At 41.1% G+C, this 27,233-nt stretch overlaps 4 protein-coding genes across 6 annotated transcripts in view; all 4 read left to right on the plus strand.

The window, feature by feature from the left end:
- The window catches only part of LOC124147056 (pollen-specific leucine-rich repeat extensin-like protein 2), a 33,992-nt gene that overhangs the window by 5,991 nt on the left and 768 nt on the right, over positions 1 to 27,233 (plus strand). The gene's annotated exons all lie outside the window — the stretch shown is intronic.
- Positions 513 to 25,736, plus strand: LOC124147091 (BTB and MATH domain-containing protein 36-like). Of its 2 annotated transcripts, none has more exons than XM_048402857.1 (3): positions 513 to 587; positions 1,560 to 3,560; positions 22,562 to 23,088. In XM_048402857.1, exon 2 carries the CDS (start codon positions 1,565 to 1,567, stop codon positions 2,357 to 2,359), a length of 795 nt encoding a protein of 264 aa, XP_048258814.1. In that variant the 5' UTR covers positions 513 to 587; positions 1,560 to 1,564; the 3' UTR covers positions 2,360 to 3,560; positions 22,562 to 23,088. The 2 variants fall into 2 exon arrangements, with proteins under 2 accessions (XP_048258814.1, XP_048258816.1); XM_048402859.1 differs by lacking the exon at positions 513 to 587 and adding an exon at positions 24,402 to 25,736 and having other exon boundaries at positions 2,356 to 3,560; positions 22,562 to 23,089.
- Positions 3,554 to 6,351, plus strand: LOC124147090 (BTB and MATH domain-containing protein 38-like). Its single transcript, XM_046517704.2, has 2 exons — positions 3,554 to 3,925; positions 5,302 to 6,351. Exon 2 carries the CDS (start codon positions 5,310 to 5,312, stop codon positions 5,937 to 5,939), a length of 630 nt encoding a protein of 209 aa, XP_046373660.2. The 5' UTR covers positions 3,554 to 3,925; positions 5,302 to 5,309; the 3' UTR covers positions 5,940 to 6,351.
- LOC125384237 (BTB and MATH domain-containing protein 36-like) lies at positions 19,580 to 21,763 on the plus strand. Of its 2 annotated transcripts, none has more exons than XM_048402847.1 (2): positions 19,580 to 19,680; positions 20,651 to 21,760. In XM_048402847.1, exon 2 carries the CDS (start codon positions 20,659 to 20,661, stop codon positions 21,451 to 21,453), a length of 795 nt encoding a protein of 264 aa, XP_048258804.1. In that variant the 5' UTR covers positions 19,580 to 19,680; positions 20,651 to 20,658; the 3' UTR covers positions 21,454 to 21,760. The 2 variants fall into 2 exon arrangements, with proteins under 2 accessions (XP_048258804.1, XP_048258810.1); XM_048402853.1 differs by having other exon boundaries at positions 19,662 to 19,680; positions 20,654 to 21,763.

Raw genomic sequence — 27,233 nt, forward strand, 5'->3', positions numbered from 1 at the left:
CTCAAACATGTTACAGTCGATTCATTGAGTAATGAATGGAACACAAGTTTTTTGTTAAAAAAAGTAAATGCATACATTAACAACGATGTTTGTTTCATTGGAATACTACTTTTGACTTACTACTTATTCCACAAGTCAAACGTTGTTTGCACGCAGAGATCGATTTAGCGCCTGACTCATATCAAGAGCACATAACTCTACACAATATTCGCAAGTGTTGATTCAATTATTCGGTAGAGCTCCTGCTAGCTGTACAAAGCCAGTGTTCCCTCCGTTGGATTTAGCAACGTTGTCTTATATTAAAATATATAATACACCAAGCCGTTTACAGGTTAACCATATCTAAACAAGAACTGATTGAAATAGGAAGCTGAAAGCTCAACGTGTATAGTACGTCGGCGATGAAGACTACGTTGTGCCTACGTTGTGTCGACGTTGTGCCTACGTTGTTTCGACGTTGTGCCTACGTTGTGTCGACGTTGTACCTACGTGCTACGCTGTAGTCTCGGTGACTGCCCACCCGCTGACTGACAGTACTCGGAGGGCCTCCCTGCCGAAGAGACACAAGGTAGACGACAGAACACACAGTGAGTATAACATGACAGTTGACCAACACCATGTGACAGTGGACAATACTGTTCACTGCCGGAGACGATTCTCGATTTTATCTGGGTGTATATTCTTTACACAGCCCACTGTCGTGTCTCACAGTTCACAGTTACTTTGTATGAAAACACTACAGTCTGTATCTCCATGTACGTTTATAGTAGCTGTCACTTCAGTGTGTGAAATCACAGGGGCATGTAATACACTCGATTGTCACTGACAGTAGCTCACAAGGTATCGCAGGCCATTTATGTTCTAATGCATAGTAAACGTTACAGCTACACCGTCTTCCCGAGTCAAGGAAGTTAACTGACTATAAAAGTCCAGTTTCCACCCTCGCCGAACTAGGCTGAAATTATGGATTATTTTGGTCTATTGCAGGATTTGTAAAGCAAGTGTACCGCCAAATCGGCGTCAACAGATATTTTCCAATTTTTTTCAAGTTTTTTAATCAAGGCACTCATGCCATTTGATGCACTTCGCGAAGTAAGACCCGTTTTATCACAATAAATTTTGATTATCGGTCAGATCATCTCGACTGCACGCCGTCCTTTTGCATGAAGCAAACGCAAGTGATATGAGAGGTGGAATATGATTGGTCAATAGGAGGGACATAGAAGGATCGATACTTGTAATAGCCACTGGTGGCGCAACGATCGAGTCCAGAAATGCCAGTCTAGTTCGGCGCGGGTAGGCTTTTACAGTCAGTTGACACCTTGCTTCGGGAAGAAGCAGCTACACATGCACTGTGTATAAAATGTAAATGTACAAAAAAAACCAAACTGTTATTTGGTGATTATTTCAAAGAACTTACGTTTTGTCAAGCATTGAATAATTCGTCGTGGATAGGGTCTTGGGGAAAGTCTGAAGTCATCGCTATGCTTTGTTTCACCACAAGAACACGGAGCTGTGCATAAGAAATTTTCAAATGTTTCTAAACTTTCTCATTACAGCGGCCATGGAAAAGTCAATGAACATGTTTTCCGAGGCATGCCTGACCAGTGATGTGGCGCTTGTAGTCGAGGGTAAAAAGCTGCACGTGAACAAAACAGTACTTTCGATTGCATCTCCAGTCTTTGAAAAAATGTTCTTTGGGGAATTCAAAGAGAAAACCTTATTAGAAGTTCCCCTACCCGAGAAGACATACGACGACATGGTAGAGCTGCTTCTGTGCATTTACCCATCGACCACCCATCCGATCACAGCAGACAACATTGACGCACTACTTCCATTAGCGGAGGAATACCTTTTGACGTCACTAAAACAACGCTGTCGCACGTTTGTCACAACCTACCTGAAACTAAATGTGAAAACTCTATCTAAGTCTCAGCTGGTACATTTCATGCATCTAGCAGACAAATATGACTTTGATGATGTCCTTGAGGATTGTCTGACCCAGGCTGTGTACATTGAATACAGTGATGTCAATGGGCTACAAAACCAGGAGGGGTTCCAAGATCTCTGCGACAAGACAGCTGTCCAGTTCTTTAAGCGACGATTGGTGTTGGTGGAGGGACTTGTCAGACCGGTTTTGGAGAGCTCCACCACTGCTTCCGGGAACCTCCAAGAGGACTTCCAGACTATCATCAGCGGCAAGTGTAACGAGTTCTCCCACCGCCATGCAAGGCACGAATGTCGAGAATGTAAGGCTGTGTGTTGCGGGCGATGTCGGAAGCTCGGCACTGAAGCGATGGAAGATTTAGCTCACGTTATCAAGAATATGCTGCCTGCTTTCAAAGAGTCTGAAAAGTGATCGTTTTACAAGTCAGACGTACATTTTGATCTTAGGATACGGACATTCACCGAACAATTGAGAATGTCAGTAATGAATTGGAGAATAAATCATGTATCGCCTCATCAATAGCACAAAAGCAAAATCAAGGCGACCTGTAAATAAACGAGACCTGGCCAACCATTGGCTTAACACCGATCCATAGTTTCCATGTACATACTCAAACAGTTGACACCGGATCCTCATTTAAGTCGTCTTTTACACCAATCCTGTTTATTTGGGACGTCCACAACGAGGACTTTGTTAAAGACAAATTGTGGGACACGTGAATGTTGTTAATCCTCGTGTATTGTCATCGTGCATAATCATCAGTTTGACGGCAGTATGTTTTATTTAGTCCTATACGATGTTTTGAGAACTTTATGTTTGATACACGCGTGAATCATATTATACATGTATGCATCTGAAAAAGAAATAGGTGTTCTTGTTTTTGTAATATGCCAGGTCAAATGTTGAAATGCTAGCTGTCTTCTAAGCTTCAGCACCATTACCTTCAGGAACGTTCAGTCTTATATTGTACTGTGTACGTGAAATAACAGGACGGCAGTAGTATGTAGGCAGTACTTTGGATCTGCGTACACGACTTGTGCCACTACGTCGGTGGCATCACATTGAATTATACTACACTGCCGGGCAAAAGAAAGTATACTTATGGTTGATGGTGGCTTAATTGAAAAAACAAGAACTGGTTATTCGATAGTGATGTATTTGAAACGGGTATCACAGTTGTGTTTTGGGCCTTAAGTTTGCAGTGTTTCGGCGACTGTTTTCAGCCTAGTAACGTTTTGATAACGTTTGTAATATTTCGGCAAAATCCATTTTGCAGGTGTCTTTTGCCCGGCAGTTTACACTAAGCAATAACAACAGTTTAGTTTCACGTTGTGTCAGAGACCATGTGAGCTATGCTTCAGCCCAGGGATGTCATGCAACTAAGTCCTCCGGTCCACATACATATGCCAGAGTTTTACAAATTCGCATAAATCTTGATTTTTAGCAGTTCATATCTCTTGTAAATAGAATGTTTGACATATAATTATCAAACGTCAGCGTCAAAGAATAGTCAGCGTCGATTGTCTGAGGAAACAGATTCCTTTGGGCGTAAAAAGCAAAATCGGTGTGAAAATGATATGAATGGATCACTGTAAATCAGTGATGGCACCAGGTGTTCATGATATGAACAGTTTTACTGTGACAGAATCATCTTGTTCAAACAGCCGACGCTACAGCTTCGCAAGGACTCTTTGTGTATGTAATGTATATGTACAAAAAACACCTCACGACATTGGCTATTTATAGCGACCTCGTACTAGTGTTGTCATGCTTAAACCTGTATAAACACGTGACACTATCGACGAACGTACTCTTTAAGTGCATACATTCAAGAGCAGATAACTCTGAACATTATTCGCCACAGTTTTGATGCAAATTCCACTTCCTGCTGTAAAGTGCCTGGTGTCTGCGTTGTGGTCTGTGGCCTTGGTGACTGCCTACTCGCCACCCTGCTCAAGAGATACAAGGTTGACGATAGTGAGTATAACATGACAGTGGCCTGGCACCATGTGACTAGTGTACAATACTGTTCACTGCCGGAGACGCTTCCTCAGTTTTATCCGGAAGTATATTCTATTGTTTTGAGGGGCGGTCGGGTAACCTAGTGGTTAAAGCGTTCGCTCGTCACGCCGTAGACCCTGGTTCGATTCCCGACAAGGGTACAATGTGTGAAGCCCATTTCTGTTGTCTCCTGCCGTGATATTGCTGGAATATTGCTTAAAGCGACGTAAAACCATACTCACTCACTCACTCACTCTATTGTTTCGACACCCTGGCGGTTTTTATGAATAAACGGATTCGGATTCTCGTATGCTGTGTATTCTCAGAAAAAACACCATCGGTGGTACATGAGTATACATTACAATACAGTTCCTAAGGCCTAAATAACATACAAGTAGGGATCCTAGACGATTGCGTAATGTTGCCGTCTGATGAAAAAAAAGAAAACTACTATTAGATCTACCATTAAAAAAGGGTTTGATTCTAAACAAAGTATCAAAATATACACACATTACGGGAAAAAATAGTTTCACAGGTGTGAATTAACTGTTAATTGAATAAAACTATTATATCTGTCTGTGACAGCTGGCTTATTCACTCACCTAAAAAAACAACGAAAACACATTTAAGTACCGAACTAATGCAGTTAATATTTTCATAAAATATGTTTTCACCTCAGTATACAATAAGAAATAGTATGAATAATGATAAAGTATTTAAGAATAATGAAAAAACACCAGACTCTGCCCAAACAAGTAAATGGTCCACCAGTGTGTGGAGCTCATGGGCGTCTGCTACACCAAAATATGATATTTCCTTACAACTATTAATAAATGACTTGGTCTTCATGATATAGCTACCCCAGAGAATAGTATTTAGAGTTATATCCCCTCACTTTCTTGACAACTTGTTTTTCAGCAGTACATAGTTATTGCCTGACGCCGAACATGCAGTCATGCGACAACTCCGAAGTAGATGTCTTGATCAATTTGAGAATGTGCTTTACGAATCTTGACCCCCATAATATAAAGCTCAAAGTGTGCTAAGAATACAAATTATGAAAGGTAATACGTCAAATTGTGTGCATCTGTTCAAAAGCCGAAGACAATATTAGCGGGAAGACATGATTAATAAACAAAAGTCTGTTTTTCGTGTGCAACTCAATGCCAACAAACCACTTTTTACCAATATTCAGTCACATTACCTGTCGAGATGAGTGTATTTGGCCAAAGCTGAAACGTCAAAAAAACACGAAAAGGAAATTAACTGTCCAAAAACCAACTCTCAGTGGCGCGTATGTGATCGCATGACACCGTCGTCTCATGCTCCTAATATAGAATTTCTTATTACAGAAGCGGTCATGGAAAATTCTGAGAACATGTTTTCCGAGGAATCCCTGACAAGTGATGTGGCGCTTGTAGTCGAGGACCAAAAGCTGCACGTGAACAAAACGGTACTTTCGCTTGCATCTCCAGTCTTTGAAAAAATGTTCTTTGGGGAGTTCAAAGAGAAAACCTTATTAGAAGTTCCGCTACCCGGGAAGACATACGACGACATGGTAGAGCTGCTACTGTGCATCTACCCATCGACCGCCAATCCGGTCACAGTAGACAACATTGACGCACTACTTCCACTAGCGGAGGAATATGCAATGATGTCTCTAATGCAACGCTGTCGCAGGTTTGTAAAGACCTACCTGAAACTACACGTGCGAACTTTATCCAAGTCTCAGCTGGTACATTTCATGCATCTAGCAGACCAATATGACTTTGATGATGTCCTTGAGGATTGTCTAGCTCGGGCTGTGCACATTGAATACAGTGGCACTAATGGGCTACAACACCAGGAGGAGTTCCAAGATCTCAGTGACAAGGCGGCTGTCCAGTTCTTTAAGCGGCGATTGGTGTTGATGGAGGGACCTGACAGACCGGTGGTGGCAAAAGCCGCCCCTACTGCGTTTATGAGATACCCAAAACCAGTAGTGAATTGATGAATGAAGTGTGTTTCGCTGCAGTCAGTAGCATAATAGCTATATCAAGGCGACCTGTAAATAATCGAGTCCTGGACATGCTCAAACAGTAGACACCGGATCTTAATTTAACTCGTCTCTAACAACAATCCTGTGTTACTAGGCACATACATAAGGAGGCATTAAAGACAAATTGTATACAACTATATAAGAGGTTCTTTGACAATAGGTCTGAGTGAAACTGTTGACATCGAATATGTTTCAGTTCTCTGTTGCTTATGTATATTAAAAGTTATTTCACAGAACGTCTAATCACAAGGATCACAATGTATGTTAGAACCAATTTCCCTTCATCAAGTTTTTTTTTATCTAAGTTACAATCACTTTGCCTTCTCATGTTCAAGATTTTCACAAAGTAAAGGGTAAAATTATGTGTTGTTTGATTGTTTATTTGTCGTATCTCTGCCTTACTTCAAAACGTCTTTACGTTGATAGATGGGACAAGAAAGGATTTCAGAGAAACTTAGCCTTATTTTTTTGTTTTGTTTGTTGTTTAACGCCGGACTCAGCAATAGTCCAGCTATATGACGGCGGTCTGTAAATAATCGAGTCAGGACCAGACAATCCAAGGATTGATATCATGAGTATCGATCCACGCAATTGGGATACGATGACATGCATCAACCAAGTCAGCGAGCCTGACCACCCGATCTCGTTAGTCGCCTCTTACGACAAGCATAATCGCCTGTTACGGAAAGCATGGGTTGCTGAAGACCTATTCGAACTCGGATCTTCACGGGGTGAGACAAGCATGGGCTGCTGAAGACCTATTCGAACTCGGATCTTCACGGGGTGAGACAAGCATGGGTTGCTGAAGACCTATTCTTCCCCAGATCTTCACGTGTTCCTTCTATAATAAGCTGGCTTATGACCAGACCCCGATTTCTCCATAAATTAATTCCATAAACCAGAGGATGCAATGTGTTGATAGCATTGACAGTAAATTAACTATGATTGACAATAAGCTGACATCTCTCGACATTACAATGATAGAGACAACACTTCGCGTTGATAAGCTTGAAGCCTGTGTGAGAGAGACTGCATCAGAAAACAAAAAGCTGAAACAACAGGTACGGGAGCACGCTCTATGAGAGATAATCTACTCTTTCACGGGATCCCGAAAATGCCTGGAGAAGAACCTAAAGAGGTAATTAAATGTTTCTTAAAGAAAGAAATGAAGTGTGACACAGACATTCACCTCTTACGTGTACATAGGATTGGCCCTCACTTATCTAACAGACCACGTACTATAGTGGCAAAATTTGCAAATCCAGACGAACGGTGGGAAATCCTGACTAACACAAGACAGCTGAGAGAAACGCAATTCGGTGTTAGTGAACAATTTCCTCAAGAGATTGTGCAGAGACGAAGAGATCTACTCCCCATTTTCAAGGAAGCAAGGAGGCGTGGTTTGAAGTCTAACCTCACTGTAGACAGACTGTATATAGACGGGAGACGTGTGTACCCAGGAGACGACCCGTTTATAGATCTCACCCCACGAGGCCCTCCCCCCAGCAGGAGATCATACGCGAGTGGCGTCGGTCGGTCAGACAACAGACAACCAAACAAGATGGCCAGGACTGAGGACACGGGAGAAAACAGGCCGCGGTAGGAGAATAACGGAGGTCAGCAAATACGTGAGTCGCCTAACAGTGAAAACGTAACTTCCCACGAGAAACTTAAGATACTGTCTCTTAATGTGTGTGGTATTAGGACAAAGATGTTGAACCCCGATTTTGTGAACGATGTGTCCAGATACGATATACTGTGTCTGACTGAAACTAAAACGTGTGATTTAGATGCTGTGAACATCCCAGGATTCTCAGTTCATATGAATAACAGAACTAACGCACTGAACACACGTGTGTCTGGCGGGATCATTGTAGCCATCAAAGAGACACTATTTGACATGTCAAGGTGAGCGTCATCGAAAAGATACATGATATTGTTTTATGGTGTAAGATACCAAGTGATTACCTGCATGTTAACGATGACCTTATCCTAGGAACTGTCTATATACCACCAGAGCAAAGTAGATTTCATTCACCGGAAATATTTACTACACTAGAAAATGATATCATTCGTATGTCAAACTGCTCACAGTACATGTGTATTGTTGGTGATATGAATTGTCGTACTAAAAATCTTCCGGATTTTATCATTTTGGACGAATTTTTATGTGACAATGATATTACTGACGAGGAATTATTGTTTTCAAATGTACAACTTCTAGTTGACAACGGTGTAAAATTAGATAGAATATCAATGGATACTGAAACAAACTGTAACGGGTATAAACTCCTAGATTTATGTAAAAATAACCGGCTGTATATTGTGAATGGAAGATTAGGCAAAGACAAGGGTATTGGTAAACTGACATGCAGAAATGCCAGTGTTGTCGATTATTGTATTGCATCAGCAGAAACATTCCCATTATTAATAGATTTTGAGGTGCAGGAGTTTGACCCGATCTCGTCCGATGCACACTGTGGCTTATCGTTAACGTTAGATTGTACAGCACAACTGTCTCCAGTTATAGATGATGACAAAGATGTACATGTACAAAAAGTTGTAAAAAGATGGGTTCCTGATAAAAGTGAAACATTTTTATGTATCGATAAGGTTGCCATTACCCATCAGTGTACAGAATTAGATGCATGTAAAGACCAAATAGAGCCAAATGACATTAACCAAATTGTAAATAAACTCTCTCAGACGCTGGTTACTGCGGCTGAAACTACTCTAGGTACTGTAAGAAATTCTAGACACTCTGTACATAAGCACAAGCATAAACCCTGGTTTGATGAAAAATGTAAATCATCACGTAGATTTTACCACAAGCGTAAACGTATATATGGAAGGACTAAAGACAGTAATAGCAAAGCTATGTACATTTCAGCTAGTAGAGCTTATAGTAAAACCCTATAGAAGGCATTTAAGACATATCAAAACAAATGTGTCCAACAACTGAGGGAATGTAAGGATAGTAACCCTAAGAATTTTTGGGAAATTTTAAAATCATTTGAACCAAAGAAAACAGCAGAAATAATCAGTATTGACAAATTTTTCGAATTTTTTAAAGACCTTAATCAAAGTTCTGATGATAATGACGATGTTTTTGCCAATAACACATATTATGATAATCATGATGATATCTTAGATTGTAGGATTACAGAAGAAGAAATTATGTCAGCTGTCCGTGCATTGAAGAACAATAAGGCTTGTGGGTTGGATGGTATTTACAATGAGTACATTAAAAGCTCTATTCAAGTTATGATGCCGGTTTACGTGAGTTTTTTAACCTCGTTTTTGACACTGGAGTTTTACCTGAAGCTTGGCTTGTTGGCAAAATAAAACCAATCTACAAAAACAAAGGAAACCAAGCTGACCCAGACAATTACAGAGGTATTTCTATCCTAAGCTGTTTAGGTAAATTGTTCACTACACTATTGAATAATCGTTTACAAGCTTACTCAGTTCAGACTAATCTGATAAGCGAAGCGCAAGCAGGATTAAGGAAAAAATACTCAACAATTGACAATATGTTTATTCTTAAAGCTCTCATTGATATCTATAGAAATCTTAATAAGAAGTTGTATTGTGTTTTCGTCGATTTTAGCAAAGCTTTCGATACAGTATGGAGGTGTGGTCTGTGGACAAAAATGATAAAGTCTAATATCAAAGGAAAATGTTTTAATGTCATATATAATATGTATCAAAATATCAAATCTTGTGTTTCACATAATAACAAGGTGTCAGGTTTCTTCCCATGTCAAACTGGTGTAAGACAAGGTGAAAATTTGTCACCTTTCCTGTTTGCTTTGTACCTTAATGACCTTGAACAATTTTTATCTGAAAATGACTTTGAAGGACTGCATAATGTAAATAACCTTTTAATAGATTCACTTGAACTGTACATAAAACTTTTTATCATTCTGTATGCCGATGATACTGTTTTAATGGCCGAAAGCCCAGAAGATTTAAGAAAGTGTCTCACTATATTTGAAGAATATTGTACTATCTGGAAACTTAAAGTCAATGTTGACAAATCGAAAGTTGTTATTTTTGCCAAGCGCTCCACAAATAGAGTCAGTTTTATGTTAAATGACTCGATTCTTCATGTTGTTAAAGAATATGTTTACCTTGGTATTTTATTTACAAACACTGGTAGATTCTGTAGGGCACTAAAGAGACTGACAGATCAGGCATCTAGAGCAATGTACGCTGTATTTCGTAAAATTAGAATATTAGAAATTCCTATTGACTGTCAACTGAAATTATTTGATTAACTTGTTCAGCCTGTATTGTTATATGGATCTGAGGTGTGGGGTTTTGAAAATGCTGTTTTCATTGAACGTGTACATCTTAAATTTTGTAAATATATTCTCAAGTTAAAACAGTCAACACCCGATTACATGGTATATGGTGAACTAGGGAGGTATCCTCTCAGCATTTTCATTAAGATAAGAATGATTTCATATTGGTGCAAGCTAACATCATCACAAACTAGCCTTTCTAGTATAGTATATAAACTTATGTTTCAAGTGTCCATTGCAAATCCAGATTACCATTTCCCACTATTAAAAGAAGTAAAATGCATTCTTCAAAATATAGGCTTTAATTACATTTGGCTGTCTCAAACCTTTATTAGTGCCGCATGGTTGAAACAAAATGTGAAACATGTTCTCATTGATAATTTTCTGCAAAGATGGCGAGAATCAAAGGAAAATTCATCTAAAGGTTACTATTATAACATGTTTAAAGAGTTACCATCTCTAGAACCTTATTTACTAGAACTACCAATCACCCAACGCATCTCTCTTGCTCGTTTTAGAACAGCAAATCATAGATTACCTATTGAAACAGGAAGATGGTATAATATTGTGAGAGAGGAAAGAAAATGTACATTGTGTAAAATTTTTATATGTGATGAAATGCACTTTTTATTAGAATATCCAAAACTCTCAGAAATTAGAAACAAGTTTTTGCCTCAGTACTACTGTATGTATCCTTCTGCCGTAAAATTCTCCCATTTGATGTCCATTACTTATAAGCCAATTCTATTAAAACTGGCAAGTTATATAAGATCATGTATGGAAATGTTCCACTGAAATGTTTTCTTCATTGTATCTAATTCCTGTGTCCAATTACATCTCTGTATCACTGCCGTTATTTACGAGAATAAACATTATTCATTCAGCAACAGTCCTGGTGTTAGGATCTCAGTAACGGTGGCGCCAGGTACGACTGGAGGGCAAAACATTCGTTCAGTGAGATTTGTTGCATGTTTGTTATGCCAATGTATAATTATTTTTTTCTTGTGGTGCATACGTGCAGTTTGTTGTATGTTGATACAGTATACTGTCGTGATTGTCAAGACCCAGGCTCGTGGCCCGCCCTCGCTATACAGCCTTAGAACATGAAGCCATGCCGTCCAACGGCTAATGGAGCCTAGATTAGATTGTGCCCCTATATACAGCTCCTACTACCTGGAGCAGGTTGCCACTCTCCCTATATACAGCTCCTACTACCTGGAGCAGGTTGCCACTCCCCCTATATACAGCTCCTACTACCTGGAGCAGGTTGCCACATCCCCTTTATACAGCTCCTACAACCTGTAGCAGGTTGCCACTCCCCCTTTATACAGCTCCTATAACTTGGAGCAAGTTGCCACTCCCCCTTTATACAGCTCCTATAACTTGGAGCAAGTTGCCACTCCCCCTTTATACAGCTCCTACAACCTGGAGCAAGTTGCCACTCCCCCTTTATACAGCTCCTACAACCTGGAGCAAGTTGCCACTCCCCCTTTATACAGCTCCTATAACTTGGAGCTGGTTGCCACTCCCCCTTTATACAGCTCCTACAACCTGGAGCAGGTTGCCACTCCCCCTTTATACAGCTCCTATAACTTGGAGCTGGTTGCCACTCCCCCTTTATACAGCTCAAAACACCTGGAGCCGGTTTCCACACACCTGTTATACAGCTCCTACTACCTGGAGCAGGTTGCCACTCCCCCTTTATACAGCTCAAAACACCTAGAGCCGGTTTCCACACACCCGTTATACAGCTCCTACTACCTGGAGCAGGTTGCCACTCCCCTTTATACAGCTCAAAACACCTAGAGCCGATTTCCACATACCCTTTATACAGCTACTACGACTTAGCAGGTTGCCACACCCCCTTTATACAGCTGAAAACACCTAGAGCCGATTTCCACACACCCTTTATACAACTCCTACTACCTGGATCAGGTTGCCACATCCCCTTTATACAGCTCCTACAACTTGGAGCAGGTTGCCACTCCTCCTTTATAAAGCTCATCCAACATAGATCAGGCTACCCAGGGTTGCCACACACCCTTACACGATTTTATGCGACCCAAACGTCTTCACCGCCCACAGAACCTAACAGTAATGATTTCCGTATTCCCCTTTTAGATTGGCCGTAGAATGGTATGGTTGTCCAGACTGTTGTCCCCTTTCAACCATCAGTGTAACCTGGACCAGAATATCACAAGATTTCTGCTCTATACCGCTCATCGAACCTAGATCCTGGCTGCACCTCCTCCCCCTTCACCCCTCGTAGAGCCTAGATCCAGGCTGCACCCCTCTCCCTTCGGCCCTCATAGAGCCTAGATGCAGGCTGCACCCCCTCTCCCTTCACCCCCTCTCCCTTCACCCCTCATAGAGCCTAGATCTAGGCTGCACCCCCTCTCCCTTCACCCCCTTTCCCTTCACCCCTCATAGAGCCTAGATCTAGGCTGCACCCTCTCTCCCTTCACCCCTCATAGAGCCTAGATCAAGGCTGCAACCCCTCTCCCTTCATCCCTCATAGAGCCTAGATCAAGGCTGCACCCCCTCCCCCTTCACCCCTCACAGCCTAGATCAAGGCTGCGCCCCCTCTCCCTCCACCCCTGACAGCTTAGATCAAGGCTGTACCCCCTCCCCCTTCACCCCTCATAGAGCCTAGATCCAGGCTGCAGCCCCCTTCACCCCTAATAGAGCCTAGATCCAGGTTGCACCCCATTCTCCTCTCCAATTCACCCTCATAGAGCCTAGATCCAGGTTGAACTCCATCCCCCCCCCCCCCCCCCCCCCCCCCCCTTCACCCCTCTTAGAGCCTAGATACATGCTGCACCCCCTCCCCCTTCCGCCCTCAGATACACATACAAACGTCAAAAGAAGTAGAGGTTCGAAGTAAAACGTGAGCTTGATCCTGTGCTGAGATCACGAGGGTCGGAACTTGGCGAACACCTGACAGGAAGTACAATCTCAGCCCTGTACCACAATGCTCTGCTTCCTGCTAGTGATGAGGTCACGTACATGAAGTCACCTCACTGTAGCAGAGCTCCACGAATTGTAGATTAGAAACGGCTTCTTTCAGTAGACTAATCGGATTTACGCTTAACTCAGCTTTGCAAAAGCAGGTTAGACGTAGATGATTTGTTCTTGTCTATTTATTTCACCTTTCGTTGTGTAAATACATCTACGTCATTCTATGTATATGTACATAATACGCGCGTATGTGTGTGCGTGTGTGTGTCTGTGTGTGTGTGCATGTGCGTGTGTGCGTTCATGTGTGCGTGTGTGTACATCATGTTATTAGACATTTGTATAATTATCCGTCAATGTAAATATATATTTCCGGACAGATCAAAAAACGTTTTAAATGGTAAATTGAAGGTCATGAAACTGCCATACCAACCCCCTTGACAATGATGGCTGCATAGCGAAACAAAAGGTTCTATCATCAAGATAAATAATTTCATGTAACTGTGTTCAGTAGTGTTGAAACGATTCATCGACTCACTAATTCATCCCGATATCAAAACCAACGCTACGATACACAACAAGTTACGGGTGGATAATTGAACGGGAAATACTCAATATTTAACTGTTCACACTTCACATATTCTACAAGCTGACCGACACACTTGTTTTCTATTTTATAGACCGGGGCGGTGGGGTAGCCTAGTGGCTGAAGCGTAAGATCGTCACGCCGAAGTCCTGGGGCTCGATTTGCCACATGGGTACAGTGTGTGAATTCCATGCCAGGTGTGATATTGCTGGAATATTCCTAAAAGCGGCGTAAAACCATACGCACTCACTTCCATGCAGTTTGGGGCTGCATTGGGATTAATAGGGATTCGCTTCTGTATCAAACTAGCACTCCGTGCGTACAGGTTTACTCTGGAGTTGTGTAAAAGGGTACGAATTGCGACGTCAGTGAATCGTTCCAGCTCCTCTATTCACTTAACGTAAACGCCTTCCTACTTTCATGTTTTTCTCTCCAAAATAAGAGATAGTCATCAAGTCATTTTAAAAGGTTAGAAGACCTAACTTTGCAGGGGTCCTAAATACTTCACAAATGAATTGTCCTTCTTCACACATAAGCAGCACGACATCTTGTTTAAACGTATCTCGCATTACAACAATCAAACTAGTGTAATCAACGTATTTTCCTTGTGTCTTGTTATATAAAGCTTACACTCAAATCGTTGATGACTACCTTTAAGCAGTGAAGCCGTGAAGCCGTGAAGCCGTGATATAACTGAAATACTGTTTAGTCGGCTCGTTCACTGTAATTAATAGTTTGTCATTGTAAACATGTACATAGTGATGTATCTGGTACATGTACGTACGCTTCATCCATTTGTACATAATGTTCTGTGTATATAACATCATGTCTTCATCGTTCTAATAATCGAATAAAACAATATCAATATAATCGTTCGTGTGTTTGTATATATCTATCTGAAATATCGGCATGTATGTATTGTGTCATATCACTTATCCAAGGTTGTATTTATTTACCAAATGAAAAGTGGTTATGAATTTTTCACACATTGTTTATGGGTAGGCTATCATATTGATACAACAATAACATTATTTCGTGGGTACAGAAATTGATTTGTTTGCATGTGATAGAGATACAATCATAATCACATCTAAGGTGTTGACGTTTAAATTAAAATTAAAATGTGAAACAAAATCCCCACTCTCATTGCATGATCATGATATTATGCTATAGGCGGGAAAGATAGATCCATGTGACCATCACCATCACTTATTTTGCTATTTGGTTTAAAATCCGGATTGATTTCAACGTTATGAAAATATGTGGGCATGTATAACAGTTTGCTCAGCTGGGCCCACAGAGAGATTCTGGTCAGTAAGACTTTATATTTTCATTAAATCGTGTTTGAAAACGTGTAGTTTGGGAAGATGTGGGGTCCGTCTCTACATATGATGTTGACAGTGACAACCAGGACTAGGTGTTGAGTGAGTGAGTGAGTGAGTGGTTGAGTGACCTTTTCGACAATATTTCAGTTATATCACGGCGACTCAGCTTAATGTGGGAGGCACACCCGAAGTGATGCAGGTCGTAGATGTTCATTGCCTTGGTCAAACCCACGAACATGAGTATCGTGTCGACAAACCTAGAAACCTATAGGGCATTTAGAGTGTAGTGTGATAGATTATGGTTCAACATCGAGTGACATGTTCCCCGATGATAAATGTCTCTGTAAATTATTATTTAAATGCGTTCAGAAGAAACTAAAAATAACTCATACCTTATTAATTACACTAATATATGAAGGTCGGTTATAATAATCTACTAAACATAACAGTGTAGTCTAACATGTATTTGGGTGACTGTGAACAGTACAAACCGCTACGAGCGTGGGGAAATGCATGGAACGCCAGCATGGGTCTTGTTCTGTGCATAAAACATAAGATTGTGCAGTGAGCGTGTTCTTGATGCACCTGTGCAAGGGTTTTCTCTTCCTTTTGGTGGGGTGGTCGAGTGACAACTTCTCTCCTTGTACACTGGTCTTGTGAAATATTAAAAGCTCTTCTTTATTTCGCTTTCCGTATACACAACACTTCCTGACATGAGTGAGGACGAGTTTATGTCTTGTGAGTGAGCAATGTTTTACGCCCTTGAACTGTGTTTCATTTACTTCACGACGTGCCAGTTTTATGTGGGAGGAAAACCCCAGTTGGTGACTGTTACTAATTGGGTGAAACCCACCAACTCGGGCATGGAGCTGGCACACCCAGAAACATGATCAGGGTCCATCTGGGTTCAAGTCAGTCAAAGAAGTTTATTGTACAAAAGGCCACCGGCCCATATACAAGAAAGAGTTACGCATGTAGATACAATTACATTTGTTACACATTGGGATATACACGTTGTTTGATTAATTCATTTCTTTTGGCTAATGCATGCTTAATATAAAGAGAAAGATTTAATATATTTGATTCGTTCTTTGTCGTCAGCATAACTACAAAGGCGTTTATCGGTGACATTGCTATTAAATAATCTTTTATATATTTCTTTCGGAGATCATTGTAAAATGGACAGACAAACACAAAATGAATTTCATTTTCTATCTCTAGCTTACACAATGGACACATTCTTTTCATTTTTTCAATGGACAGTTTTCTTCCTTCATTTACAAATAGGTCTAGCAAACCAAGTCGATATCTAATTAACTGTTTTCTTAAGTTTTCCGTAGTGAGTACTGATAAATATATTTCTGGTTGAAGTAAAGTCTTGAAAGTTTTGTAATATTCATAACGCGAACTATCCTCTAAAGTGGAGTGCCATTCTTGGTAGAACATATTTATAGACCGATTCCGAAATTCATTAAGAAACATATTTACATTTCCAACTGACTGACATAACCATATAAAACCAAAACCATGCGAAAATAAAAGATTTCTTATATGCGATGTCCAAGTATTCTTTCCCGTGTTATCTAAATGTAGAAGCATGTTATAAACTAATTTGGGGAGACGTTGTTCATGCATATGAAGAATTTTAAACCAGTATTTTAAACATCTGATCTGAGAATTAATATATAATGGGTATCTACCACATTCACCATAAACCATGCAATTTGGTGTAGAAGATCCGACACAAAGAAACTTTTTACATGCTAATAAATGAACCTTCTCTAAACAGTCATAACGTTGAAATCCCCATACTTCAGAACCATACAATAAAATTGGTTGTATCTGGGTATCAAAAAGCTTAAAGAAGATATTAGGTGACATCGATCCCACTTTATGAGAAATAGACATTACACTTATTAAAGCTTTCTTTGCACGCAAGGACAAGTCAAGGGCACATTTTTTCCAATTCAGTGTGTGTGAGAACCAGATTCCTAAATATGTGTAGTGATCTACTATATTGACTAACTGACCATCGAATGACCATCTCTCTTTCGACGCACGATCTTGTGTTTCTGACAGAACTCTGCCTAGCGCCTCAGACGACTAGGCCGCTCGTACCACCTGTCTGACATGACGAGGGAGGGTAAAGGAGGACATTCGAAAAATGCAGGTTGTGGGATAGTTTTGACATTGGAGATGAATTCCACTATATTTTCAAATGTAAATAGGGGCGGTCGGGTAGCCTAGTGGCTAAAGCGTTCGCTCGTCACGCCGAAGACGGGTTCGATTCCCGCCATGGGTACAATGTGTGAAGCCCATTTCTGGTGTCCCCCGCACTGATATTACTGGAATATTGCTAAAAGTGGCGTAAAACCATACTCACCCACTCACTAAAATGTAAATATTTCAATGAACAAAGGGACATGTACATCCAAAACACTATTTAAAAAGACCAAACGTGTTACAACTCCAGCAATTATTTAACTGCCATAAGTTATCATTCCAAAACTAACTATGTAAATTTGTAAACATTATAACGAAATTGTAAAAACTCTCGGTTAACCTCTGTCCACCGCAATGTAAAATACTGTTTGTACCTTATGTGCCGATGCGCTCGGCCTGAGAGAAATAAAGTGCTGTTCTGTGGTATTCGGGAGCACTTTGTGTCCTCCATATTTCGTCAACTCCGGCTGAAGGATATCACAAGTTGTACTTCTTACAGCGCGGATATCTTCCCTCACCTATACAAACCGAACACCTATATACTGGTAGTTGTGTGAAAATTGATGTGTATAATTTTAACAAGAACATTTTTTACAACTATCAAGTGAGTGAATAGATTTCAATCTGCCATCGACTGTTTACGGGGTGCTGGAGCAGGCAAACTAGCGGTTGATAGTGTGAGAGTCAAACTGCACAAACAGGCACCGTGACACTCAGCCTTCCATAAAAGTGCACATTCTTCCTTGATATCCGCGTACAGTAAGCTACGGTTATAACGAAAGACATTTTAGTTTGTTACAAGCGTAGTTCGTTATAAGAATATACACAGCATATATATGACAAATGATCGGGACCAAACAATACGTTCGTTATCATTAGTCCCTTTAAGAGCGTGTTCGTTATAGACATAGTTTACAGCAACTGCATCTACCTCGTGGACACAAATGGACAACAACAGGCAGATTTAAGCCTCGCAACGTTTTCCTATCGTTTGTAATTTGTTGGTCAAATCCAATTTTCAAGGGACCATTTTCTTTTGTCCACCAGTTCACATAAATCAATAACAGTAGTTCAGATTCATGTGGCACCAAAGACGATCTGAGCTTTAGTTCACCCCAGTGGTGTCAAAGGTAGACTATAGATATAGATTATAGTTAAAAATCCCCGGTCCATATATATAGGAGCTTCACGCCGCACTTAGCAATATTCCAGCTATTTGACGGCGGTCTGTAAATAATCGAGTCTGGAGCAGACAATCCAGTGATTGGCATCATGATCATCGATCCACGCAATTTGGATACGATGACATGCATCAACCAAGTCAGCGAGTCTGACCACCCGATCCTGTTAGTCGCCTATTACGACAAGCTCGTCACCACTTGGCTAAAAATAATGCCGATGTGACGTTACATTTTAACACACTCACTCACTCTCACAACAAGGAAAGTCGCTTTTTACGGCAGGCATGGGTTGCTGAAGACCCATTCTAACCCGTATCTTCACCGGTATGTTTCGAAGAGAAATATGAAGCCAGTTTTAATATAACTGAATCATCTTGTTCAAACCGCCAACGTTACAGCTACGTGTGGACTCGGTATGTATGTTATCAATGTGGACAACAACCCACGCATGGCGTTGGCTATTTATAACCACCCCGTTCTCGTGTCCTCACACTCTAACATTTTACAGACGATTCATTGAGTATTGAATGGAACACAAGTTTTTTGTTGAAAAGTAAATGCATATATTAACAACGATGTTTGTTTCATTGGAATAATACTTTTGAAAACATAACACGACTAGTGTTTCTAAACGGCGAGTTGGTTATTTCACAAGTCAAACGTTGTTTGCACGTAGAGATCGATTTAGCGCCTGACTCATATCAAGAGCACATAACTCTACACAATATTCGCAAGTGTTGATTCAGTTATTCGGTAGAGCTCCTGCTAGCTGTACAAAGCCAGTGTTCCCTCCGTTGGATTTAGCAATGGTGTCTTAAATTAAAATATGTAATACATCAAGCCGTTAAGGTTAACCATATCTAAACAAGAACTGATTGAAATAGGAAGCTGAAAGTACAACGTGTATAGTACGTCGGCGATGAAGACTACGTTGTGACTACGTTGTGTCGACGTTGTGCCTACGTTGTGCCTACGTTGTGTCGACGTTGTGCCTACGTTGTGTCGACGTTGTGCCCACGTGCTACGCTGTAGTCTCGGTGACTGCCCACCCGCTGACTGACAGTACTCGGAGGGCCACCCTGCCGAAGAGACACAAGGTAGACGATAGAACACACAGTGAGTATAACATGACAGTTGACCAACACCATGTGACAGTGGACAATACTGTTCACTGCCGGAGACGATTCTCTGTTTTATCCGGGTGTATATTCTTTACACAGCCCACTGTCCTGTCTCACAGTTCACCGTTACTTTGTATGAAGACACGACAGTCTGTTTCTCCATGTACGTTTATGTCAGCTGTCACTTCAGTGTGTGAAATCACAGGGACATATAATACACTCGATTGTCACTGACAGTAGTTCACAAGGTATCGGATGCCATTTATGTTCTAATGCATAGTAAACGTTACAGCTACACCATCTTCCCGAGTCAAGGAAGTTAACTGACTATAAAAGTCCAGTTTCCACCCTCGCTGAACTAGGCTGGAATTATGGAGTTATATTTTGGTCGATTGCAGGATTTGTAAAGCATGTGTACAGCCAACTCGGAGTCAACAGGTATTTTCCAAATCTTTTCAAGTTTTTAATCATGGTACTCATGTCATTTGATGCACTTCGCGATGTAAGCCCCGTTTTATCACAATATACATTTGATTATCGATCAGATTATTTCGACTGGCGCCGTCATTTTGTTTGAAGCAAACGCAAGTGATATGAGAGGTGGAATCTGATTGGTTAATAGGAGGGTTATAGAAGGAACGTAACTCGTAATAGCCACTGGTGGCGCAACGATCGAGAAATGCCACTCTAGTTCGGCGAGGGTAGGTTTTTACAGTCAGTTGACACCTTGCTTCGGGAGGAAGCAGCTATACATGTACTGTGCATATAAATAAATGTAAATGTACAAAAAACAAACAAACTGTTATTTGGTGATTATTTCAAAGATTATTTTGTCAGGCATTGAATAATTCGTCGTGGATAGGGTCTTGGAGAAAGTCTGAAGTCATCGCTATGCTTGTTTCACGACAAGAACACGGAGCTGTGCGAAAGAAATTTTCAAATGTTTCTAAACTTTCTCATTACAGAAGCGGCCATGGAAAAGTCAAAGAACATGTTTTCCGAGGCATGCCTGACAAGTGATGTGGCGCTTGTAGTCGAGGGTAAAAAGCTGCACGTGAACAAAACAGTACTTTCGCTTGCGTCACCAGTCTTTGAAAAAATGTTCTTTGGGGAATTCAAAGAGAAAACCTTATTAGAAGTTCCCCTACCCGGGAAGACATACGACGACATGGTACAGCTGCTTCTGTGCATTTACCCATCGACCACCAATCCGATCACAGCAGACAACATTGACGCACTACTTCCATTAGCGGAGGAATACGTTATGACGTCACTAAAACAACGCTGTCGCACGTTTGTCACGACCTACCTGAAACTAAACGTGAAAACTTTATCTAAGTCTCAGCTGGTACATTTCATGCATCTAGCAGACAAATATGACTTTGATGATGTTCTTGAGGATTGTCTGACCCAGGCTGTGTACATTGAATACAGTGATGTCAATGGGCTACAACACCAGGAGGGGTTCCAAGATCTCTGCGACAAGACAGCTGTCCAGTTCTTTAAGCGACGATTGGTGTTGGTGGAGGGACTTGTCAGACCGGTTTTGGAGAGCTCCACCACTGCTTCCGGGAACCTCCAAGAGGACTTCCAGACTATCATCAGCGGCAAGTGTAACGAGTTCTCCCACCGCCATGCCAGGCACGAATGTCGAGAATGTAAGGCTGTGTGTTGCGGGCGATGTCGGAATCTCGGCACTGAAGCGATGGAAGATTTAGCTCACGTTATCAAGAATATGCTGCCTGCTTTCAAAGAGTCTGAAATGTGATCGTTTTACAAGTGAGACGTACATTTTGATCTTAGGATACGGACATTCACCAAAAAATTGAGAATATCAGTAATGAATTGGAGAATAAATCATGTTTCGCCTCAGTCAATAGCACAAAAGCAAAATCAAGGCCACCTGTAAATAAACGAGACCTGGCCAACCATTGGCTTAACACCGATCCATAGTTTCCATGTACATACTCAAACAGTTGACACCGGATCCTCATTTAAGTCGTCTTTTACACCAATCCTGTTTATTTGGGACGTCCACAACGAGGACTTTGTTAAAGACAAATTGTTGGACACTTGAATGTTGTTAATCCTCGTGTATTGTCATCGTGCATAATCATCAGTTTGACGGTAGTATGTTTTATATAGTCGTTTACGATGTTTTGAGAACTTAAAGTTTGATACACGCGTGAATCACATTATACATGTATTTAACTGAAAAAAGAAATAGGTGTTCTTGTTTTTGTAATATGCCAGGTCAAATGTTGAAATGCTAGCTGTCTTCAAAGCTTCAGTACCATTACCTTCTAGAACGTTCAGTCTTATATTGTAATGTGTACATGAAATAACGGGACGGCAGTAGTATATAGGCAGTACTTTGGATCTGCGTACACGACTTGTGCCACTACGTCGGTGGCATCACATTGAATTATACTACACTGCCGGGCAAAAGAAAGTATACTTATGGTTGATGGTGGCTTAATTGAAAAAACAAGAACTGGTTATTCGATAGTGATGTATTTGATACGGGTATCACAGTTGTGTTTTGGGCCTTACGTTTGCAGTGTTTCGGCGACTGTTTTCAACCTAGTAACGTTTTGATAACGTTTGTAATATTTCGGCAAAATCCATTTTGCAAGTGTCTTTTGCCCGGCAGTTTACACTAAGCAATAGCAACAGTTTAGTTTCACGTTGTATCAGAGACCATGTGAGCTATACTTCAGCCCAGGGATGTCATGCAACTAAGTCCTCCGGTCCACATACATATGCCAGAGTTTTACAAATTCGGATAAATCTTGATTTTTAGCAGTTCATATCTCTGATAAATAGAATGTTTGACATATAAATATCAAACGTCAGCGTCAAAGAATAGGCATCAGGTGTTCATGATATGAACAGTTTTACTGTGACAGAATCATCTTGTTCAAACAGCCGACGCTACAGCTTCGCAAGGACTCTTTGTGTATGTAATGTATGTGTACAAAAAACACCTCACGACATTGGCTATTTATAGCGACCTCGTACTAGTGTTGTCATGCTTAAACCTGTATACAGACGAATCACTGGTATTGAATGGGACACACGTGACACTACCGACAAACGTACTCTTTAAATGCATGCATAAACAACGATGTTTGATTCATTCTAATAACATTTTTTTAAATGTAAGACGACTGATGTTTTTTTATATGGTGAGCTGGTTATTTCACAACAGTCAAACGTTGCAGGTACTCTTTTTTAATAGAAATAGATTCAAGAGCAGATAACTCTGAACATTATTCGCCACAGTTTTGATTCAAATTCAATTTCCTGCTGTAAAGAGAAAGTGCCTGGTGTCTGCGTTGTGGTCTGTGGCCTTGGTGACTGTCTACTCGCCCCCCTGCTCAAGAGATACAAGGTTGACGATAGTGAGTATAACATGACAGTGGCCTGGCACCATGTGACTAGTGTACAATACTGTTCACTGCCGGAGACGCTTCCTCAGTTTTATCCGGAAGTATATTCTATTGTTTTGAGGGGCGGTCGGGTAACCTAGTGGTTAAAGCGTTCGCTCGTCAAGCCGAAGACACAATGTGTGAAGCCCATTTCTGGTGTCCCCCCGCCGTGATATTGCTGGAATATTGCTAAAAGCGGTGTAAAACCATACTCACTCACTCACTCACTCTATTGTTTTGACACCCTGGCGGTTTCTATGAATAAACGGATTCGGATTCTCGTATCTCGGATTTTCTCAGAAAAAAACACAATCGGTGGTACATTAGTATGCATTACAATACAGTTCCTAAAGCCTAGATAACATACAAGTAGGGATCCTAGACGATTGCGTAATGTTTCCGTCTGATGAATAAAAAGAAAACCACTATTAGATCTACCATTAAAAAAAGGTTTGATTCAAAACAAATGATCAAAATATAGTTTCACAGGTGTTAACTGTTAATTGAATAAAACTCACTTATTCACTCACCTAAAAAAACAAAAAAACACACGTTTAAGTACCGAACTAATGCAGTTAATATTTTCATAAAATATGTTTTCACCTCAGTATACAATAAGAAATAGTTTGAATAATGATAAAGCATTGTTTTAAAAATTATGAAAAAACACCAGACTCTTCCCAAACAAGTAAATGGTCCACCACTGTGTGGAGCCCATGGGCGTCTGCTACACCCAAATATGATATTTCCTTACAACTATTAATGAATGACTTGGTCTTCATTATATAGCGACCCCAGAGAATAATATTTAGAGTTATATCCCCTCACTTTCTTGACAACTTATTTTACTGCAGTAAATAGTTATTGCTTGACGCCGAACATGCAGTCATGCGACAATTCCGAAATAGATGTCTTGATCAATTTGAGAATGTGCTTTACAAATCTTGACCCTCATGATATAAAGCTCAAAGTGTGCTAAGAATACAAATTATGAAAGGCAATACGTCAAATTTTTGTGCATCTGTTCAAAAGCCGAAGACAATATTAGCGGGAAGACATGATTAATAAACAAAAGTCCGTTGTCGTGTGCAACTCAATGCCAACATACTACATTTTACCAATATTCAGTCACATTACCCGTCGAGATGAGTGTATTTGGCCAAAACTGAAACGTAAAAAAATCACGAAAAGGAAATTAACAGTCCAAAAACAAACTCTCAGTGGCGCGTATGTGATCGTATGATACCGTCGTCTCATGCTCCTGATATAGAATTTCTTATTACAGAAGCGGTCATGGAAAATTCTGAGAACATGTTTTCCGAGGAATCCCTGACAAGTGATGTGGCGCTTGTAGTCGAGGGCCAAAAGCTGCACGTGAACAAAACAGTACTTTCGCTTGCATCTCCAGTCTTTGAAAATATGTTCTTTGGGGAATTCAAAGAGAAAACCTTATTAGAAGTTCCCCTACCCGGGAAGACATACGACGACATGGTAGAGCTGTTACTGTGCATCTACCCATCGACCGCCAATCCGGTCACAGCAGACAACATTGACGCACTACTTCCACTAGCGGAGGAATACGTTATGACGTCTCTAAAACAACGCTGTCGCACGTTTGTCACGACCTACCTGAAACTAAACGTGAAAACTTTATCTAAGTCTCAGCTGGTACATTTCATGCATCTAGCAGACAAATATGACTTTGATGATGTCCTTGAGGATTGTCTAGCTCGGGCTGTGTACATTGAATACAGTGGCACCAATGGGCTACAACACAAGGAGGAGTTCCAAGATCTCAGTGACGAGGCGGCTGTCCAGTTCTTTAAGCGACGATTGGTGTTGGTGGGGGGACTTGTCAGACCGGTGTTGCAAATAGCCACCAATCCTTCTGGAGAGCTTCACGATGACTTACAGGCTATCATCGGCGACAGATGTAAATCGGGGGGATACTTTCATAGACAGCATAAATGTGGAGAATGTGAAGCTGCCTGTTGCAAGGAATGTCGGAAGCTCGGCACTAAAGCTATAAACCATTTGGCTCGTGTTATCCCGGAAATGCTGTCTGCTTTCAAAAAGCCTAAATAGCTGGCGTAAATCAGAGATTTTGATCAATTGTTATTTTGGATATAGACATTTACGTTAGTGACACGCCCCAAAAGAGAATATCAGTAGTGAATTGGCGAATAAAGTGTGTTTCGCTTCAGTCAGTAGCATAATAGCTATATCAAGGCGACCTGTAAATAATCGAGTCCTAGACATGCTCAAACAGTAGACACCGGATCTTAATTTAACTCGTTTCTAACAACAATCCTGTGTTACTAGGGACATACACAAGGAGGTATTAAAGACAAATTGTATACAACTATATAAGTGGTTCTTTGACAAAAGGTCTGAGTGAAACTGTTGACATCGAATATGTTCCACTTCTCTGTTGCTTATGTATATTAAAAGTTATTTCACAGAACGTCTAATCACAATGATCACAATGTATGTTAGAACCAATTTCCATTCATCAAGTTTTTTTTCTATTTCAACCCATCGTAGCTTGATATGGCTGAGTAAGTTACAATCACTTTGCCTTCTCATGTTCAAGATTTTCACAAAGTAAAGGGTAACATTATGTTTTGTTTGTTTGTTTGTTTGTCGTATCTCTGCCTTCCTTCAAAACGTCTTTACGTTGATAGATGGGACAAGAAAGGATTTCAGAGAAACTTAGCCTTATTTTTTTGTTTTATTTGTTGTTTAACGCCAGACTCAGCTATAGTCCAGCAATATGACGGCGGTCTGTAAATAATCGAGTCAGGACCAGACAATCCAGTGATTGATATCCTTCTATAATAAGCTGGATTATGACCAGGCCCCGATTTCTCGAAGCAAACTTAAGTTCAAAACTGACTTAATTCTTGAGTTTTTACTCAAATTTGAGAAACCTCAGCAAAATGCATTTCTGGCTTATCGTGTCGTCGTCCTAAATCTGCTCAATGAACAAGCTGAGCTGGCATCAGGCCCGGCACGCTAGTATTGTCCTATCTAATCAAGCAACACTCCTGGTGTTAGGATCTCAGTAACGGTGGCGCCAGGTACGACTGGAGGGCAAAACATTCGTACTATGAGATTTGTTGCATGTTTGTTATGCCAATGTATAATTAATTTTTTCTTGTGGTGCATACGTGCAGTTTGTTGTATGTTGATACATTATACTGTCGTGATTGTCTAGACCCAGGCTCCTGGTCCGCCCTCGCTATACAGCCTTAGAACATGAAGCCATGCCGTCCAACGGTTAATGGAGCCTAGATTAGATTGTGCCCCTGTATACAGCTCCTACTACCTGGAGCAAGTTGCCACTCACCCTATATACAGCTCCTACAACCCGGAGCAGGTTTCCGCTCCCCCTTTATACAGCTCCTACAACCTGGAGCAGGTTGCCACTCCCCCTTTATACAGCTCCTACAACCTTGAGCAGGTTGCCACTCCCCCTTTATACAGCTCAAAACACCTAGAGCCGATTTCCACACACCCGTTGTACAGCTCCTACAGGAGCCTAGATTAGATTGTGCCCCTGTATACAGCTCCTACTACCTGGAGCAGGTTGCCACTCCCCCTATATACAGCTCCTACAACCCGGAGCAGGTTGCCACTCCCCCTTTATACAGCTCCTACAACCCGGAGCAGGTTTCCGCTCCCCCTTTATACAGCTCCTACAACCTGGAGCAGGTTGCCGCTCCCCCTTTATACAGCTCCTACAACCTGGAGAAGGTTGCCACTCCCTCTTTATACAGCTCCTACAACTTGGAGCAGGTTGCCACTCCCCCTATATACAGCTCCTACAACCTGGAGCAGGTTGCCGCTCCCCCTTTATACAGCTCCTACAACCTGGAGCAGGTTGCCGCCCCCCCTTTATACAGCTCCTACAACCTGGAGCAGGTTGCCACTCCCCCTTTATACAGCTCCTACAACCTGGAGAAGGTTGCCACTCCCCCTTTATACAGCTCCTACTACCTGGAGCAGGTTGCCACTCCCCCTATATACAGCTCCTACAACCCGGAGCAGGTTTCCGCTCCCCCTTTATACAGCTCCTACAACCTGGAGCAGGTTGCCGCTCCCCCTTTATACAGCT

Source organism: Haliotis rufescens, unplaced genomic scaffold, assembly GCF_023055435.1.
Source record: "Haliotis rufescens isolate VD_foot unplaced genomic scaffold, xgHalRufe1.0.p SCAF_1, whole genome shotgun sequence".
Lineage (NCBI taxonomy): Eukaryota > Metazoa > Mollusca > Gastropoda > Lepetellida > Haliotidae > Haliotis > Haliotis rufescens.